Below are 17,392 nucleotides of genomic sequence, written 5' to 3'. Positions count from 1 at the left end.
CCCCCCCCCCAATCAGCCGATGAGAGTTCACCATCTATCAAGGTGAGCTTGTTACCACGCAAGACAAGTTTCTGAGGTAGACAATACAGTCAGGATGCTGGACAAAGATAGGCTAAGAGCACATCACAGATGAAGGAGATGCTTTCACACTAAAGCTGAAAACATTTCCATTCTTTCATGACTATGAACATCCTGAAAAATCCCAACTTCTGGGTGTTTAGCGGTTAAGGACAGCATGGTGCATTTTGAAACAGGGAGATAAAGTCAAGGAAAAAGTCTAATAGGCAGCATGAAGTGTATCATGTTGAGATTGAATAGCTGCCAAAGTGCAAAGGACAAAAAGCAAATGTAAACAAAGATAACATCCAAGACACAGACCACAATGCAGTGATGTGCTGTTTCTGATGGCATATAGAACAACTAACTTTGGTACAAGGCAGAAGAAAGAGAAGGGAGAAGAAGATAGGATAGAAAACAATTGATCTAAACAAAGCTACACATATAAACAAGCTGTCAAATGTACTTAACAACCTGGTCTGAGCTTTACAAAGATTAACCAGCCTCTCTCTGTGCAACCTTGAAACATGGGGAAGCTACTGAAAGATAAGGTGAGCAGCAGCACTCCAGGCAGCACCCAACACTTGCAGCTCTGCTTTACTTTTGTTAGAGTAAGCACCTGGTTCCACTTTGTGAAAGGACACAGTCATTACATAAACTATTGCAAACTAGAGTAAACCTGCTCTCACTCCAGCAGAAGGCTACATGGTACATCTGATAAATGTGCATTATCTGCCACCTCCATACAGGTACCTGCCACTCAAACACACACATGCACGTTTCATAACCACCAACAGGGTGATACTAACCACATCCATAAAGCTCACCCCTTTCCCTAAAGGATGGATTCAATCCTCTGTTCAAGAAGCATCACATTACACTATCTTGCTTTTTCCAGTGTTTCAGCTCTAACGGTAGCTGAGAAACTGTTTCTGTAAGATACCTCTTTTTCTCTCTGTCAGCAGAGTTTCTCATTCTTGAGAACCTATGAAAAACCACCAGCACATAAACACTATTAAAGATAACATTACTTAGTAGATTTAAGAAAGCTATGTTCAAATGAGACAGCTTAAAAGGCTTTTAAAAATTCAGAATCCCTCAAAATGAGCAATAAATTGGGTGAGGGAACAGAATTATTAAGCCATTTTATGCAGCTGACTAAACACAGGACCTCTCAAAACATGCCAGTTAGAACACAATCTATGTGTGGGGTAAAAATGGAAGAAAAAACAAGCACAGAAACCCAAATACCATACATCCTGTATGTCCCCACAAACAGGCACACAAAGTCTTTTTCCTCTTCCCCTCCACCCTTGTTTTTAAGAAAAAGCAAGTAAGCTCCCTCACAAATACATTCTCATTTTCCTTTACCTCTCATTACCACCAAAAGACCTACTACAGGAGGACTTAAGGTTGTATGGTCAAGGAACTTGGGCTGTAAAACTTTACAGTACAAATTACAGACCAGTAGAATTACACAAAAATAACAATAATAATAATTGAAAAGACCCCCTTGACAACACATGGCATGCAGTACATATGTGACATTTGAAAGGGCAGTCACCTTTTTTGCCCCCCTAACTTTTCTTTTAAAGAAGTTACAAAAAAAGACAGGAAAATGGGATAACTAATACTGGAACACAAACAAAAAAAAGCCAGTGTAGTTTGCATTCTAATTTTCAACTGGAAGTGACAGTCAGAACAGCTCTCCCACCTCAGCTTTCTTCCTACCCTCAAAAAACAGCGGCATAACAACAGCGTGAAGGATACTAAGTGCTACAATGGACAAGCTTTGAATTCAGCAGGAGCTGACCAACAACAGAGAGATCTTGTACAGAGGCACAATCAGTCCTCCAGGAAAAAATAAAAATTAATAGTTCACAATTAATTTATTTAGCTAATGAATCCAATAGCAGCTAGGAAACATTGATGTTTTTCCTTGCACTATACTTTGCAGACTGTTAACTTCAATAATCCTTAAGAACTTCACACCTGACACTGGAAGTCTTATTAGCAAGTGGATTTTCCTGTCACTAGGCTGCTCTGTAGGCTAGAAAAATTCCACACCCCCACTTAATTTGCTACTTGTTTTAGTACAGATGGACATATACAAGGAACTCAATTTCTATCTGCCTCACAAAGGAGTCTAAGAAAACATCTCTTCACTTGATTCTCATTTATGTTACCATTATGCACAGCTTAAACCAGAAGTGTGTTAAGAGTTTTCACAGTGTAGCCCTGCATTCATCACTCTAACGAACAACAGCAGGAAACGCAGGTTTCAACAGATGGAGGATTCACTCTGCAGCAGTGTACAGCTTCAAGTTTTTTTAGAGATGGCCCTGATGAGCTAGATAGAAAGTATCACCAGTATTGAAAAGAAGGCTGAAGCCTGCAGCAAGGTGCAGGTAAGGAAGGCACTACAGCCTCCCCGGTGTGAGCACACGGACAAGAGCCAGTTGTGCTCCCTTTCTTCCCACCATGTTTGCTTGCTGCTATGCTTTGAAAGTTTTCAAAATAAGGCAGCTAATAGCTATTACTGCATCTCCTGTTTTACTTTGTCTTCCGGTCTCTTATTTATCTTTTTCCAAATCATCAGAGCATTTCAAATTTACACTATGCCAGCACGCAAGCCTTCTAAGGAACAACATGCAGGAACACACGCCCAAGTATTTTTCATTTGGGGAAAGTACAGATTCATGATTCAATAAGGCACAGATTAAAGACTTTCTGTCTCTTTCTGAAGTGCCATGCAGCATAAAGGATAAGGGTTTTCAAGAAGAAAAGGTGGCACTGACAATGGTATCTCAGACAATGAAAGAAAAAGAAAGGAGAGATCTTGCAGCTGCTAAATCCTCCACAGACAGCGCCAGCACACAGCCCTCCCTCCCATCAATGTGGTCTTCTTCTTTCAAAGGAGCACATGACTTTAAAGAAGTTATGACCACAGGGTTAGCAGACAATGTATGGGATCTCTCCATGATCATACTCTGCTAAGCAATTAGGTCAAACCATGCTCTTGAAAATTAGTTTAGCACAGCTGAAGGTCAAGGAATGAAAGCACACAGGGGAGGAGATGAGGCAGAAAAGGAGAAGAAAGATTTATTTTAACTCTGAAGCATGTACAAAGCCCTTGCCAGAAAGAGGAGTTGCAATGTTGCTAGAACTTTATAGTGTATGAAAGGAAAATTCTCGACACTGAAAAACTGGCATCTGTGTACAAATACAAAGTGTTGTTCCAAGTTACAAGCTGTACACAGAAACAAAGAGGAACTCCTTTACATCAATGTGCTTACTACTGTCTTGTTAATTCTAAATTACACTTTTGTCAATGGATTGACGTGGCCTAATAGTCAGGTAAACGAGCAGATTTTTGTTGCTGTTAACCAGAACAAAGTGACATTACATGCTTTTATGGAGTTCTGTAATCCTGTTTTTTTAAAACAGATTCTCTTCCATGAGCAGGAATTCTGATGTCAGATTTTTTTTTCTATTCACATTTGGGTTTTGGAATGCAAATTTGAATGAATAAAGTACTCTGGGTCTGCCCTGGCAGCAGATGTTCAGAAGAGAAGGCACACTGAAAAAGCTGGAAGCATTACTTAAGGTTTGATGATTCTGTCCTCCTGGAAACCCATAAATTACTGCAGACAAAAAACAAAGACATACTAACAACTTTACAGATTGCTATAAGAAGTTCACTGAATTACTGAAGTCTGAAAGTAGTCAAACGAAGACTAAATTCTCCTTCCTGCTTTTTATTGCGCTTTGAACAGTTAGAATAGGTGGGTGAGAGGCAAACACCAGACAGGCACAGACAAAACCTTCGCTGCTTCCTGTATGTATATAAACAATTCAGCTCTGTCTTCAGTTTCATATTATCTATCCAGCATTCACTTACACAGTCTGGGTAACACCAGACATGCGTGCTTGTCACTGTGCCAGTAGACGAGACAAGAAATGCAAGTTATCAACATCACTGAAACTTTATACAAGAGGCTGAGCAGTGGCCAGACACTATTTTTCTGGTCTCTGATCCAGTTATTGCCTGGGCAGGAATAGCAATTACAACATTATCAGGGGAAAAAAAAAATTAAAAAATATCAAGTTGTTGGCTATTCCTTTATAAGCAAAAGTGTAATATCTAAATGCTGTGATTTGCTCTCTTTAGGAGCTGTAAAACTTCTCACTGCTCAAGAGAAACAATTTTTCATGGTTCCTTGTTGAGAATTCATTTTACTGTACAATTACTTTTCACCTTAAAATTTCATCTAATATAGTTCAATGCAAGATGGCTTAAGTGCATAGGTATCACACATATAGTTTGAAAACTTTAGAGTTAAGTTTTTAAACAGTCTTCTCCATGGTATGTTCAGTCCTTTTTTTATTTTTAATATGAGACTAAGCCATACTGCAAAGCTCAAGACCTCTTAGCTTCCTAGTATACAGACGACAGCAGTGCTAAACCACTTTCACATTCTTACTGCCTCTCATTTGTACTCTACTGTTCACAAAACGCAAGTGTAGTGTCAGATTGACTGAAGCTCAGTATTCTGTGGTTCTCTCTCAATGAACACTTCCAAGTCACTGATCTTTGACAGTGCACTGATACCATTGTAACAAAAGGGAAAAAGTACTGACCTGTTCTAGAAGACTTTGGAGCTGGTCCTTTGTCAATATGTGGTGGGGGCGGGGGGGGGGATTCACTAAACATGGTGTCAAGTTTTATCACACAACAAATATAAGTTGTACACAGCCAGTATGAAAGTGAATTCAGTCTAAACACATGTATCATACTTTTAAAACTTGGAGATGGTAAAAAAAACAACAAAAAAAAAGGCATGAGAAGGTCCCATGCCTCAAGTCCCTTAACACAAGCACCTACACTTAAGTGATTATCAAACTACAGAACACGAAGAACTAGGTATTACCTTATTTGCCCAAGCAAGTACTCAAGAAAATACTTTAGACAGAAGTCTACTTATAGACACGGTGGTTTAAATACCAATGTGAAGTCTGTGCTGAGATGTAATTGTATTTAATGTATAAGCTGGGGGAATATGTATGGCTGCAAGACTTCAAGGCAGCTGGATGTCAGCCATTTCCTATTAATGATGCTTGGGCTGGAGCTTGCCGAAACCCATTTGGTCTGAATACACGTACATCTGCTAAAGCCTTTTCAGAAATCATCTTATAATACAAAAAGCAGAGTACTCACACTTGTAAACAGTTCAAGTAATAACTACACCTATGATGGAAAGGAAACAGCCAGAAAGAAGGTGGGATAATGCAAAGAAATGCACGGATTTTCAAGCAAAGTGCTACCCTTACTGCCACTTATGGTATTAAAGAGAAGCTTGCACATACAGGTACTTAAAGGATCAATGCCTAAGTACATGCCCATATAAATAAGGAACATACTATACTGTGCCAGTACTTAACACCAGAGTTTGAGTCTTAATGTTTCTATTGTTCTTCAGTACTTCATTTTCCCCTTCATTTGGGCTTTTCATGAAATTTGTAAACCAGCACAGCAATTAACATTAAATCATAAGTTAGTCTTCCTGAATTTTGAAAGATGTACGTGACATACATCTGACTCAGGACTGAACATAAAAGCTCAGGCATCACTTGCTCAGAAATTCTTAAAGCAGGAGCTGGGACTGGATATTAAAACACATGAGCAGAAAAAACGTGATTTTGTTGACGCTAAAGACTGTTGTTGCTGCTAGTGCATACATAAAACGTTTTGGAGTTTCCTGTTTCTCTTCTGTAGCAGTGGGTTCTGAAGCATGCCTGACATGGGTGTTTGTCCTTCAGCTTGGGGAGGCAGAGTCTAGTGATAATACTTGTCAGATCTCAGTTATGCCATCCACTCTTTCATCACAATGGGCAGCTTCCTTTCCTTTCCCCTTTTCAGAACCTCCCTGTTTTATAGCATATGACCTATGATCTTAATGAGCAATAACAATGTGCCTCTAGGCAGCATTTCTATGCAGATTTTGACTCTGGAAGATAGCTACATGGAATGGCCACAAATAAAAATACACAAATGCATGACATCGGCAGCACAGCTGCACCTGTTAGATACATTAAACAATGCTAATGTAAGAAAATGTTACTTTTTCAGCATATTTGAAGAATTATTTAAAATGATGGTAGGGTATGGATCATTCATCAAACCATTACTAGAAAAAGGGTAAAAATCCAATCAGTGAAAGCATAAGTGAGGATGGACTGCAAAGTCCCAAACAGGTTATGACTCAGCTTTCCCAAGAAACGATAGTTACAGGTGGGGAATGGATTTCACCATGTTTCATTACTTCCCATCAGTTACAAAGATTCACTGTAAAATTCACAGGTATCTTACTAATCTTTCAGTATCAGCTCACAAGAAGAAACATACAGACTCAAGCTTATAGTCCACAGAAGATGGCAGAATAATTTTTTGTGGGGGAAAAATTCTGCTTTTTCTCCTCCAATTATTAATTTGATGTTAGCTAAATACATAAGAAACTCACCAAGTAATACAATCTATAAACACATAATTTAAGCCAAAATATTCAGTCCAGTGACGAAAATACTGCTTTCCCTTGACTGAAGACAGCTTTTTAAGAAGACATGGCATTACAAACAAAGCACAGTTTGTGTCACATACACAAATCTCATACCGAGTGCCTTACTAACTGTCCATATACATCATGGTTTTATGAGCTGCTATTTATAGCCAAATAATTGTCCGCTTCCCCAGCTCTTCAGCCTTTATTCACAACTACTCACTCTTGCAGACAAGCTTGGGCACTTAGGAATTTAGAACACTTAATTCCAAGTTACCCACTCTGACCTCTGTGCAAAGGAGGGCTTGTCTGGCTACCCTACGGCTGCTGCCGCAGGAAAACATACTCAGACTGTGCAGTCACCAATCTTGTTGTCCAGGGTTAATTGACAGTCAGTTTTTGCTTCCCAGTTCAGAGCAACTCTTCCATGCTGTCTTAGCTGGCCACACCTGCATGGCACTGACACAGAGCACACGGGGCATGGGCTTTACTGTGCGGGTTAGTAGATTGAGCCAGCATCTGTCACAACCGGAGGCTTCCCCATCCCTCTGGCTGTGCATTCCTACACCGTGCCGGCAGCTGGCACTCATACTTGCCTGGCATGCCCACGGTGACCCAGTTCAGGGAGCTCAATCTGTAATCCCCTCCTGCTTCCAGGCTGTGCTCGGGACAATGCCAGTGCCAGCACAGGAGAAGCAGCAGGAGAATGCAGCTCAGTGGGTGAGGAACAGGATCATCCCATTCACTGGCCCTCTCATTAGGCTGGCTTAGCCATCCTGTAAAAACACGAAGGCAGGCCAGCAGACAGGTAGGGCAGTGCTGACCAGAAACTAACACACCCGCAGGAGGGACAGTAACATAAGGGTTTCTTTTTAAAGGGACAACAGGGGCTGCAGAAATGGACCAGCTTTGTAAAATACAATCTGGAATGATTTGTTCTCCAGTTCATGTTATAACTGGCAAAAAAAGCAGGAAAAGCAATCCTTCTTTTAGGCAGGAATGTGAAGTAAGTAGTATCAGAAGGCCCTTTCAAATAAAAAGCAATGAGAAAAGATGAGACATAAGGAACTAAGCCGTTCCCTGATGTGCTTTCCTTTCCTAGGGAATCAACAACAATTCTGCGCAGATGGTCCTGCTCATGGAGATACAAAAATACTGACAGTCAGATAATATACCAAAAAAGTCCTAACTCCCATACCAAAATGTCTTAAGTCTATGCTTGCAGGAAAAAGAAAAAAACACATCACCAAACAACCCCCCCCAGCCCCAAACCCAACACCAAACCAACCTAAAGATAAAGAAAGCAGAAGGAGACAAGGTGAAATATCTATCTCTGGGATTACATCTGCATCATCTTCATTAAAGGTAGCAGGAACCAAATGTCCCAATAAAGGAATCAGAGTCAGCAAGAAGAAAAGTATCAAAACAAAGCTAAAATTTATTTCCACACAAGACTCGCATGTATTTTTTTTTTCTTGCGAATTAATAAACTGCCAGTTTTGTTGATGAAGCTGTTGAAAGTGCCGAGTTCTTGGCCATGAAGTTATTAGACCCAAGTAAAATACCCACTAATATTATTTTCCTTTGTCAATAAAGGGCAAAACCCCCACACCTCAATCTCCGTTAAACTTGGCAGAATAATTTAGTTGTATTCTGTTCTGGCATGGTTTACAGTATTATCAACATAAAAGTTAGCTCCATCTAGTTACACCTACATAACTAGGCAAAGGAAGCACAGTACCAAATAACACACACCACACAGAGTACATATGAATGTAGGTTTTAAGCAAAGGCTTTCTTAGTCTCATTTAGAAACACAGGATTACAAAGGACCATCTCAGCAATGAAGTCCAATCCTCTTAAGCTGTAGACAACCCTGCAATAGTTAACGAGACTAGAAATTTCAGAAAACAGCGAAAGAAGAGAATAGATGAGAGGCCCCATACTGCTTCTCTATAATCACAAGACAGTTAAAATTCACCACAGACTCCAGAAATGAACACCTTTTCTTTGTCCCATAAGAGTAACAACTTCCAAACACCACAGTTTCAACAGACTATGTGACCTGGAGAAAACGTCCCTCAGCTATCAGTTCCCATTGCACATGAGCAGGTACTCTAAGTGAACACTTCTACAGGCACACCCACCCAGTACCTCCAATCTTACAATGACTACTTACTGATACTTGAGAAAAAACTGAGGAAAGGGACAGGAGCCCAGAAGCCAATTTACATACCGGAGAGAAAGTAGGGCTCTTCAAGTAACTTGTGAAAACTTAGAAACACAGTATTAAATGCTCACAAATAAAGATACAGTGGAAATCAGTGGAAATGTATTTCCAGTACACCAGGTCAGTTAAAGGCTAACTTCGCATCCTGTTCAAGCAAGAAGCACACAGACAGAATGCTACCATCCAAAGCAAATTTTTTCCTTTCCAGAAGCTCAGTCCTCTGCATAGTTCAGCAGAAAACTCAATTAAACTATACATTTCAATCACATTGTATGCACAGTTACAACTTACACTGCCTGTGAACTCTTCCAAGCTTTGGGTATGTCCCCTTATGTTTGTGACCACCCAGTAAGAAGTATTTTGGGGGGGGTTAAGTACAGGCAAGACCATTTAAGCTAACAAACAGACTTGCCCCTGCAGGCAGATGACACTGGGTAAGACTTGCTCTAGCAAAGAGTAGAACATCACCATGCTGCAAGGTCCCTGCTCCTGGTGGTCAATGCACACACGCAGTCTGGGGAGCCTTGCAATGATGCTTCCTCCTCAACAGTATTGTCTCTTGAAGCGGAAATTGTCTGTCACATTTGCTTGCATAATCAGAAGGGAATAAGGGGACGGAAGTAAAACATCAAACCCAAGAGAATAAGGTTGCAGACCATCACGTGGATTACTCAGTGTGGTGTTTTACAGCAATCCACATGATGGTCTGCAACATTATTCTCTTGGGTTTGACGTTTTATTTCCTTCCCCTTATTCTGGATTTGGTTGAGAAGCACCTATTAAAAGACATTCTCCCCAACATCAGTGTGTGCCACAACCAAAAAACCCACCAAACTCTAACACACTAAAAATATAACGCCTTTAGTACAGAAGGACAACATCCTCAAGGACTACAATGTGCCTGAAAGCTTTGAAAGAGAGAGTTAAAACTGATCTAAGATATCCACAATAACTGTATCCTTATCAGCTTCCTCCTCCCCCAGGACAGTATTATGCAATCCTTTCCTTTAATTTTACAAGCTCAATCTTGACATAACTTAGGTTCCCTGTTCACATTGACTTAATTTTGAAGACAAGTCCCAAACTTCACTTTCCTGGAGGCATGCAGCCTTTCCATTAACAGCCTGAAGATTCACCTGTGAACACTGTAAGTGTAAATCCAGTTACTAAAGTTTCTTTGTTTCCCCAAGCATTTTCATTCTTCCGGTGTATTTAGAAATCATACCACTCCAAGCTGCCTGGTGCAAGGCTAAATGTACCAAAGTCTTAAGTCTCCTCTCTTAAGATGCTTCTTCCAGCTTCACCACCTTAGCATCTCTTCGTCACTTTAGAACAGAACAGCAGCAATCTGTTTGAAGCAGAGCGACAAGAGCTGTGAGTACCATGTAAAGGAGGACGTAGCAAGGTATTGAACAAGGATATAGAGAGATACCCGGCCCTACAATTCAACTCTGGTATTAGCTTGTTCCTTAACTGTACCAAAACCAACAGGAACGTCACCCAACAACTGACGAAAACATGCAGGTTCCACTCTTTCTGTATCACCCCCTAGGTGATGATATGTCCAGAGTTTAACAACATTAACTATATTAGACTGCCTGGCACAGGCCTTTGTACCCAGTTGTACTAAATTTCACACCATTTGTGTTACTCCAAAATTCACTGCATAACAAAGACATGCAATGAAATAGTTTAGGCTTGAAGATCTTTAGGCTTTGTCCACACTTCCCTCAGCTTCGTCTAGCTCAGCCATGAACTAGTGATGGTTAACCAGGATCCACTATACTGCATGGTAAGTCAATGAACACTTTCCAGGTTTGTTGGATAATCTTCCTCTGCATCACTTATCTTCCTGCAATGGGGACAAAATACAGTTTGAGAAACAACAGTCTTATTTGAGACTGAGCTCCTATGCAAGTCACTACCATCCAGGAAACAGAAACTACTCAGTCACTCCTTTAACTGGCACCTTTACTGCAGAATATAAAATTGTACCAACAAGTTCCACAGGTTTGCTAACCAAGCCAGTTAAAAACAGAGGGACACCTGGCCATTAAGCCCATCTGTGGGTCTCACAGGAAACATGCAATTTCCTCCAAAAACTGATACACCTTTGAATACCTCTGACCAACTGCAACAACCATTTGTCAAGGTAACTCCAGAACCACTGCGCCACGCATCATTTTTCTAATTTCCAGCTTAACTTCCTTGTTGTCGGTTTATGTTATTCTGCCTTTGTAGTAAAGTGACTCTATCTCTGTCCCTCCTACATACTTAACTTGAGGTATATTTATGGAGGCAATCACAACTTCACACAAGCTGAGATTTCACAGTGCTTTCAGCTGATTTGAGTGTGCACTGCTGCCATAAATAAGATATAACGTGGTTTGGTTTTTTTTTTTCCCCTTTGGCAGCACCGCTGCATCAAAAAACCCCGCACAGAAACACAGAGCAGAGGAAACTGATACTGCTCCTTTCAGCCACCAACAGCACGGACTGAGCTTGGTGCACGGCTCTCATAAAAATGCAGCCTCAGCCTCCCTTTTCCTAAGCTAAAGGGGCTAATTTCTGTTTGGTACACACAGCTCCATCAGAAGAAGTGATATACTCGACATCTGTAAAGGGGAGAAAAAAAAGAAAACACCAAAAAACTCCCACAAACACAGAAGGACAAAAAACCCAAAACCTGGAAAGATGGAACGAAAGTTTCAGCACACCCCTAACATACCAGCTCCGGTACTGATTGTGCCTCACTGAGCCTGGCTAGAAGAGAAATCAAGACAAGCATTTTTATCTGCTTCCTGATGAGTTTAGATTTACAAAGATTTGTACATTTAAACTGAAGGCACAGAATAATCAGCAAGCTCTAGTTTTAATTACACTTCATTTTAAAAGACCTACAAAGCAGGCATTATTCTCCCCCAGAGCGAGAAATAAACTAAGCAGGACCAAGCAATTATACTGAAAAAGCATCTGCACCTCTTGTGCTTTTCATGCAGCAAACCTCTCAGCACATTTTATAAGGCAGTAATTGTCACCAGAAGCACTGTATGGTGACAGCCTCTTGCAGCCTGCGCAATCAGCAGCTCGCAGGTTATCAGGCGTTTGTGAAAAGGAGGCATTTTGAAGCATGGCTGGGAGGTAAAGTGACTTGAGACACAGAAGAATAATTCCTCCCACTATGCTTTCCAATTGAGACCTTCTTTTTCAGTACCCACGCAACCACCAGTGACAGAACTTGCAGACAGTCATGGAATAACTGACTTCTCTGAGAGCTGACAAGACTGATACAACGTTTACATGGTTCACAAACAGCACAGAAAGGGTTATTTGCTGTAGTCTGAATTTCACAATTTTCAACCCTTAAAAAAAAAAAGGCACAAATACACCAACCAGCCAACCAGGTTTCCTGCTCAAACAGCAGCTTTGTGGCCAATGTTTTCCAGGTTTCTTCCCAGGTCCTCGTCCCTGAAAAACTCATACAGTCCACTCAATTTACTGTAATTAATTATCATGTTCTACTGGAATATGCATGCATGTAGTTATAGAATTCCACATTTGCTGTATTTATTGTTGTGCCTGTACACATAACACAGGAAACAGTGGAAGTATCACCTCAAAGGAATTTCACATCCTATACATCTCACAAGAGAGCTTGACAATACTCACACAATTTTAGTACATCAGCTAGTTAGCAAGATTAGTTTAAGTTGTCAAGCCTGAAAGCGCCATGAAGGTCAAATTCTAGTTGCCATCCAAGTTATTTTTTGTTCAGCGTTTTTATTCTCCTCCCAACACTGGTGTGCAACGTAGTTACAGTTATGGTGTGTGGACAGATGATGTACAGCCTTCGCAGTTCTAAAAAGCAGCATTTCTGAAAAGTGATACGTGAATAACCAAAAATACATATATACATACACATACGCACACACATAGATATATATATTTGTGTTCTGCTTACATACTCCCTGCTTACTACAGAAATCAGTTTCCAGCATCCAGGGAAAAAAAAATTTAAAAATTTCTTTTCACTCAACACTCAAAGGCAAAAGAATGTTTTTCAGATTGTAAATACACATTTGCACAGCTCCCTGTTCTCCCTTATCGGCATCTTCAGCATGTTATCCTATGCATTTTTATCTCACAAATGATAAAGTGATTAGATACCTTAGATAGCAGGGTTAGCTTACTGCTTTTTACTGTTAGTGCCTCTGCTTAGTGAGCTATCAAGCAGAAACAGACTGGTTTCCAAAACTGCTGAGATTCATCACAGCTTTTATTCAACAAGTGTTTCCCTAGTGAGTCCAACAGGTCCAAACAAGCTTTAAGTTTAAAATTGTTAGATACCTCTTCCTACTTTTTGAATCAACAAGAATCTAAAAATTGCAAACTACAGTGCAATGCAAATACCATTCTTCAATTCCAAAACTTTATTACAACAATCTGCATCTCTTTTAGGAAGCACATGAAAGTTTAAAGAAAAAAAAACAACAAACAAACAAGGGGGTAGTAAGGGATGAAGGAGGAGGGAGCTGTTTGTAAGATCAGAAACTAAATCACTTCAATTCACATAAACAGACACAGTATGTATCTATACCATAGCTTTGTTTGGGTACCTCTCCCTGTAATTATTTAAGCAATGCCTCATTTCTTACAGTACAGTAGCAACTCCCAAGTAAGGCCAGTCACAGGAGGGTAGAAAAAATATTTTTATTAGTTTGATCTAGTTTCAAGGTCTTTACTTGTGTGCTCACCGTGGTGAGGTTTTTAATACTGATGAACTTGAATTTCTGTCTTTTGGGCTGACTGAAGTAAAACAACTGCAGCAGGGTATTTAAAATGCACAGTCACACTGCCTGCAACTACCGGCAGAATTAAAATGAACAAAATAGAGCGACAAATTTACTAAAGCTTTCACAATAATCTCTACCACCCCTTGAAATTTCACGGTCAGATGATTACTTAACACATCTGTAGGTAGCCTGCATCTGAACGATGCAATCACTTCAAATTCGTAAGACGGAAGAAGAGCGTATGCAATGCAACATACGCAATGATCAAGAGCACAATCTTCTTATATGTTCTGTGCTAAAGACAACATTTGATCCACAAGTCTCACAAGACTGTTTTGGTACAAAAGCTTAAGATAAACCAACTTGAACAGCCACAAATGTGTCGGAAGAAATCATGTACAGGGCAAGACAAATAAGGGTGATCCTGTCAGTATGCACAATCCCAAGTTTCTTTTTTCTTACTCTCCTGCTGCATAATTCAAAACAAACAAAAAAATGGAATAAAACTCAAACATTTTGGTAAAAGGACAAGGACCATTTATTACTTTTTCTGCAAAGGCACTGTGAAATACCAGAAAACCAGAAAGTGCATTTTTTTTCAGCCTAGGCACACCATTATCCCTTCTCCTTGTTTCCAACAACTCAAGGTTTTATGTTAAGCAATATTTAAACCTCCTTTATTAGTTTCAGTCAAAAATTTAATTTACATAATCCATTTACTTTCTTCAAGACACCTTTCTTAGATCACTTTCTTATTCAAATGATTTTTTTATTCTAGTTACTGTCAGAAGTATTATAAGGTAATAAAGACTGCTAAATAATTTACAAGGGAAAATAGTGAAGATTATTAAAATTTCTGAGGATTTGCATCTTCACTGAGCTTTCTCAAAAGGCAGGTTGGCCTAGGAACTTCAGGATCCATTTATTCAAACACACCTCTGCCAATAAAAACTCATCTGTTCATTTATTCACCTTGTTTGCTGCATGACTGCAGCTAAGTAAGAGGAAATAGAAGAATTCTTCCCTTAGAAGGGGAAAAATAGGTTGATTTTGCAAAATGGAACCTTTCATCATTGCTTGGCTCAAGTATTAAATCACATTTGGGTTCCCAAATGAACACAAGAAATTTTAAAGTCAAAGGTATTTTTAATACTCTCTGCTTTCTGAGTTTTGATCCTCAGGGTTGACATCTGCAACTACATTTACACGCAAACGTAACGGTGAGAAACCTACCGAAGAGGTAACGGTGAGAAACCTACCGAAGAGGTAACGGAGGAATGGAAAGCAATGGGATTTACAAGAGAACATTTCAAGCAATCCTAGAAATTTAAATTTAAAAAGAAGTTAAAACCACCACTGAACTAAACCATACAACAGCTATCCTAAGATTTGTTTACTCTTATGGTTTTATGGCAACACTTCGCAGTGGAATAATCCTGGTTTCTTAAAGTGATGATGAAATGAAAGCTTTGGCCCTTCTAAATAACTGCATTCCATTTTTAAAGCAAAAGCCCTGTCAAATATTTCACAATGTTTTACCATCCACCCGTATTTTCTCACAAAAGTAGATAAAACTGATGAGTTTCTTAGTTTCCTTCACTTTTTTCCAAAGAAAAACTAGAGCAGAGTTTAACACTGTTTTAAATTCTTAAAATATTACAGGTTTGGAATGCATGCCAAGCTTATATAGCATTAAGATGAATAAAAACAACTTCAGTACTGTAATACCTTGTCGGTAACTGATCACATTAATACACTTTTTTTTTTTTACTGAACGCTATTACCTAATATTCTGCCAATTTGAAAAACTCTTTTTAAAAAAAAAAAAAACCTATATAACATTATTCAGTGTTTGCACTTCCCCGTACTGTAAAAATGAAATGCTTGGTCTTCACTGCTGTGTTCTGGAGCTCACATGTGACCTCCAAAGTATGTTTGTTTGGAAAAATCCCCATATATTTAAACATTTCTTATGTAATTGGCCTAAGGCCAATTGTTCTATTTCACAAATATGTACTGGGGACCAAACATTGCGTTGACACTTTCTCTTTAAAAGTAAATACAAGAGAGGTTATATAAACCTTCAACACTTTCTAAACTAGCATACTGACATTGTCTTCTCCCTGAAGAACCTTAAGAAAACATGATAGACAATTTCTAGAGCTGTGTCTTTATTTCCTTCTATAAAGTAAATCACGTATTGGTGTCTGTATGCACATAGTTTTATTTTTAAGAGTCCAGAAACCTAAACTTGAATTTCAGAATACTTTATGTGTTCTTGCCAAAAAAGAATGGAAATGAAATCAAACAATTTTGTGTCCAAACAAAATATTTAGACCACATAACCAAAACTTACAGCTTAGCATGATAAAATGTCTTTCTAACACGATATCCAACAAGTTAGTAAGACTTCGCTGTCCAACACAGCCTGTCATTCTAGATGTATGAAAAAGCCAACTCAGAACACTACGCGAAAATAAGAGTACACATTCATCATGTACCCGTACAAGTCACGGCGACAAGCTTGTACATAAATGGGGTGAGGTTTATTTTAAATGCAGTCCAATGAACTTTCTGATACTGTGGGGGCTTTTTGTTCCTTTGGTTGTTTTTGTTTGTTTGTTTTTTTTAAGACACAGTGTTCCAAGTTCCTGCCTATGCCACTACCTTGTTCACAGCATTAGCTACTACTGGACCCTTCACTGGAAAAGTATACACAAGTAGATGTGGGATCATCTGCCCCACGGACACTGTCCTGTGGTAATTAAGCACTGATCCTAAGCTTTGAAATCACCAAGAGGAAAGGATTCTGCCATACTGGTGCGCTAAAATGCCACCGGATTCCCCCTTAAAGAAGGGGGAAGGAAGATGAAAGGGACTCGCACGTAACACAATTCAGTGTTAAACCGACAGTTTTAAAACACAGACAGCACTGAAAAAACAAGGCATGACTACTGGCTTGAGCTCGGAGGAACACCACCACACAGCATTCAAGAACTGCGGTTCAAGCAGGCAGTGCTTCATCTGCGGCGCCCTGCTAGCATCCCCTGATCCGACTTCCAGCTCCAGCAGCGATGCCCAGAAAGTGATCTGCACCGCAGCAGTACTTACTGATGAAATGGAGTTTCTCCCGCCTCTTTAACCGCGTTATTAAAGCGAAACCAACACGCCATACACGCGGAGTCCTCCACTACTGACACAATGCAAACTTCTGTCCTGCAAACCCACCACGCTTCCAGTCAGTTTACCCGCCTGGCTAACAGCACCAAGCCTTGGGATTCCACAGCTGCCCCTCCGGCCCGAAGGCAGCCGGTACTCCCGTCCGCGCTGCACGACACCCAGATGGGCACCACGCCGAGAAGGCAGTAATCGTAGAATCACAGAAGGTCGTAATGGGGAACCGCCGAAGTCCAACCCCCCCTCAGACCCGTACTAAAAAAAGCAAACACGCCGCAGCTTAAAATCCAACTGCCCTTCCCGTCCCCGGGCACCTCAGAGGGGGAGGAAAGGCAACGCGGGGGCATCTCCAGCGGCAGGCAGGACCTGCGCCTGCCCTCGCCCCGTGCCCCGCCGCGCTCGGCGGCGACGGTTCCCGCCGCCCGGCCCCGCCGCCGGCCCGCACCCACCTGCCGAGGTCCTCGCCCGTCTCGTAGTGCTCCTCCAGGTTCTCCTGCCTGAACACCGTCATGGTCGCCGCCGCCGCCTCGCCGGCTTCAGCCCCTGCTCGCCGCCCTCATCACCGGCGCCCCGGAGCC

At 40.6% G+C, this 17,392-nt stretch overlaps 1 protein-coding gene across 2 annotated transcripts in view; it reads right to left on the bottom strand.

Annotated features, from left to right (window-relative positions):
* DAPK1 (death-associated protein kinase 1) overlaps nt 1–17,325 on the bottom strand; it is a 97,408-nt gene extending 80,083 nt beyond the window's left edge. For both annotated transcript variants that reach the window (XM_010568667.1, XM_010568666.1), the window contains exon 1: nt 17,264–17,325. In XM_010568667.1, coding sequence (XP_010566969.1) covers nt 17,264–17,325 — 62 coding nt within the window. The remainder of the gene's footprint in view (nt 1–17,263) is intronic.
* Between the last annotated feature and the right edge of the window lie 67 nt (nt 17,326–17,392).

This window comes from Haliaeetus leucocephalus, unplaced genomic scaffold (assembly GCF_000737465.1).
Source record: "Haliaeetus leucocephalus isolate CR32 unplaced genomic scaffold, Haliaeetus_leucocephalus-4.0 Scaffold251, whole genome shotgun sequence".
NCBI lineage: Eukaryota > Metazoa > Chordata > Aves > Accipitriformes > Accipitridae > Haliaeetus > Haliaeetus leucocephalus.
Note: the sequence above shows the minus strand (reverse complement) of the source record. Positions and strands in the feature narration are given on the sequence as shown.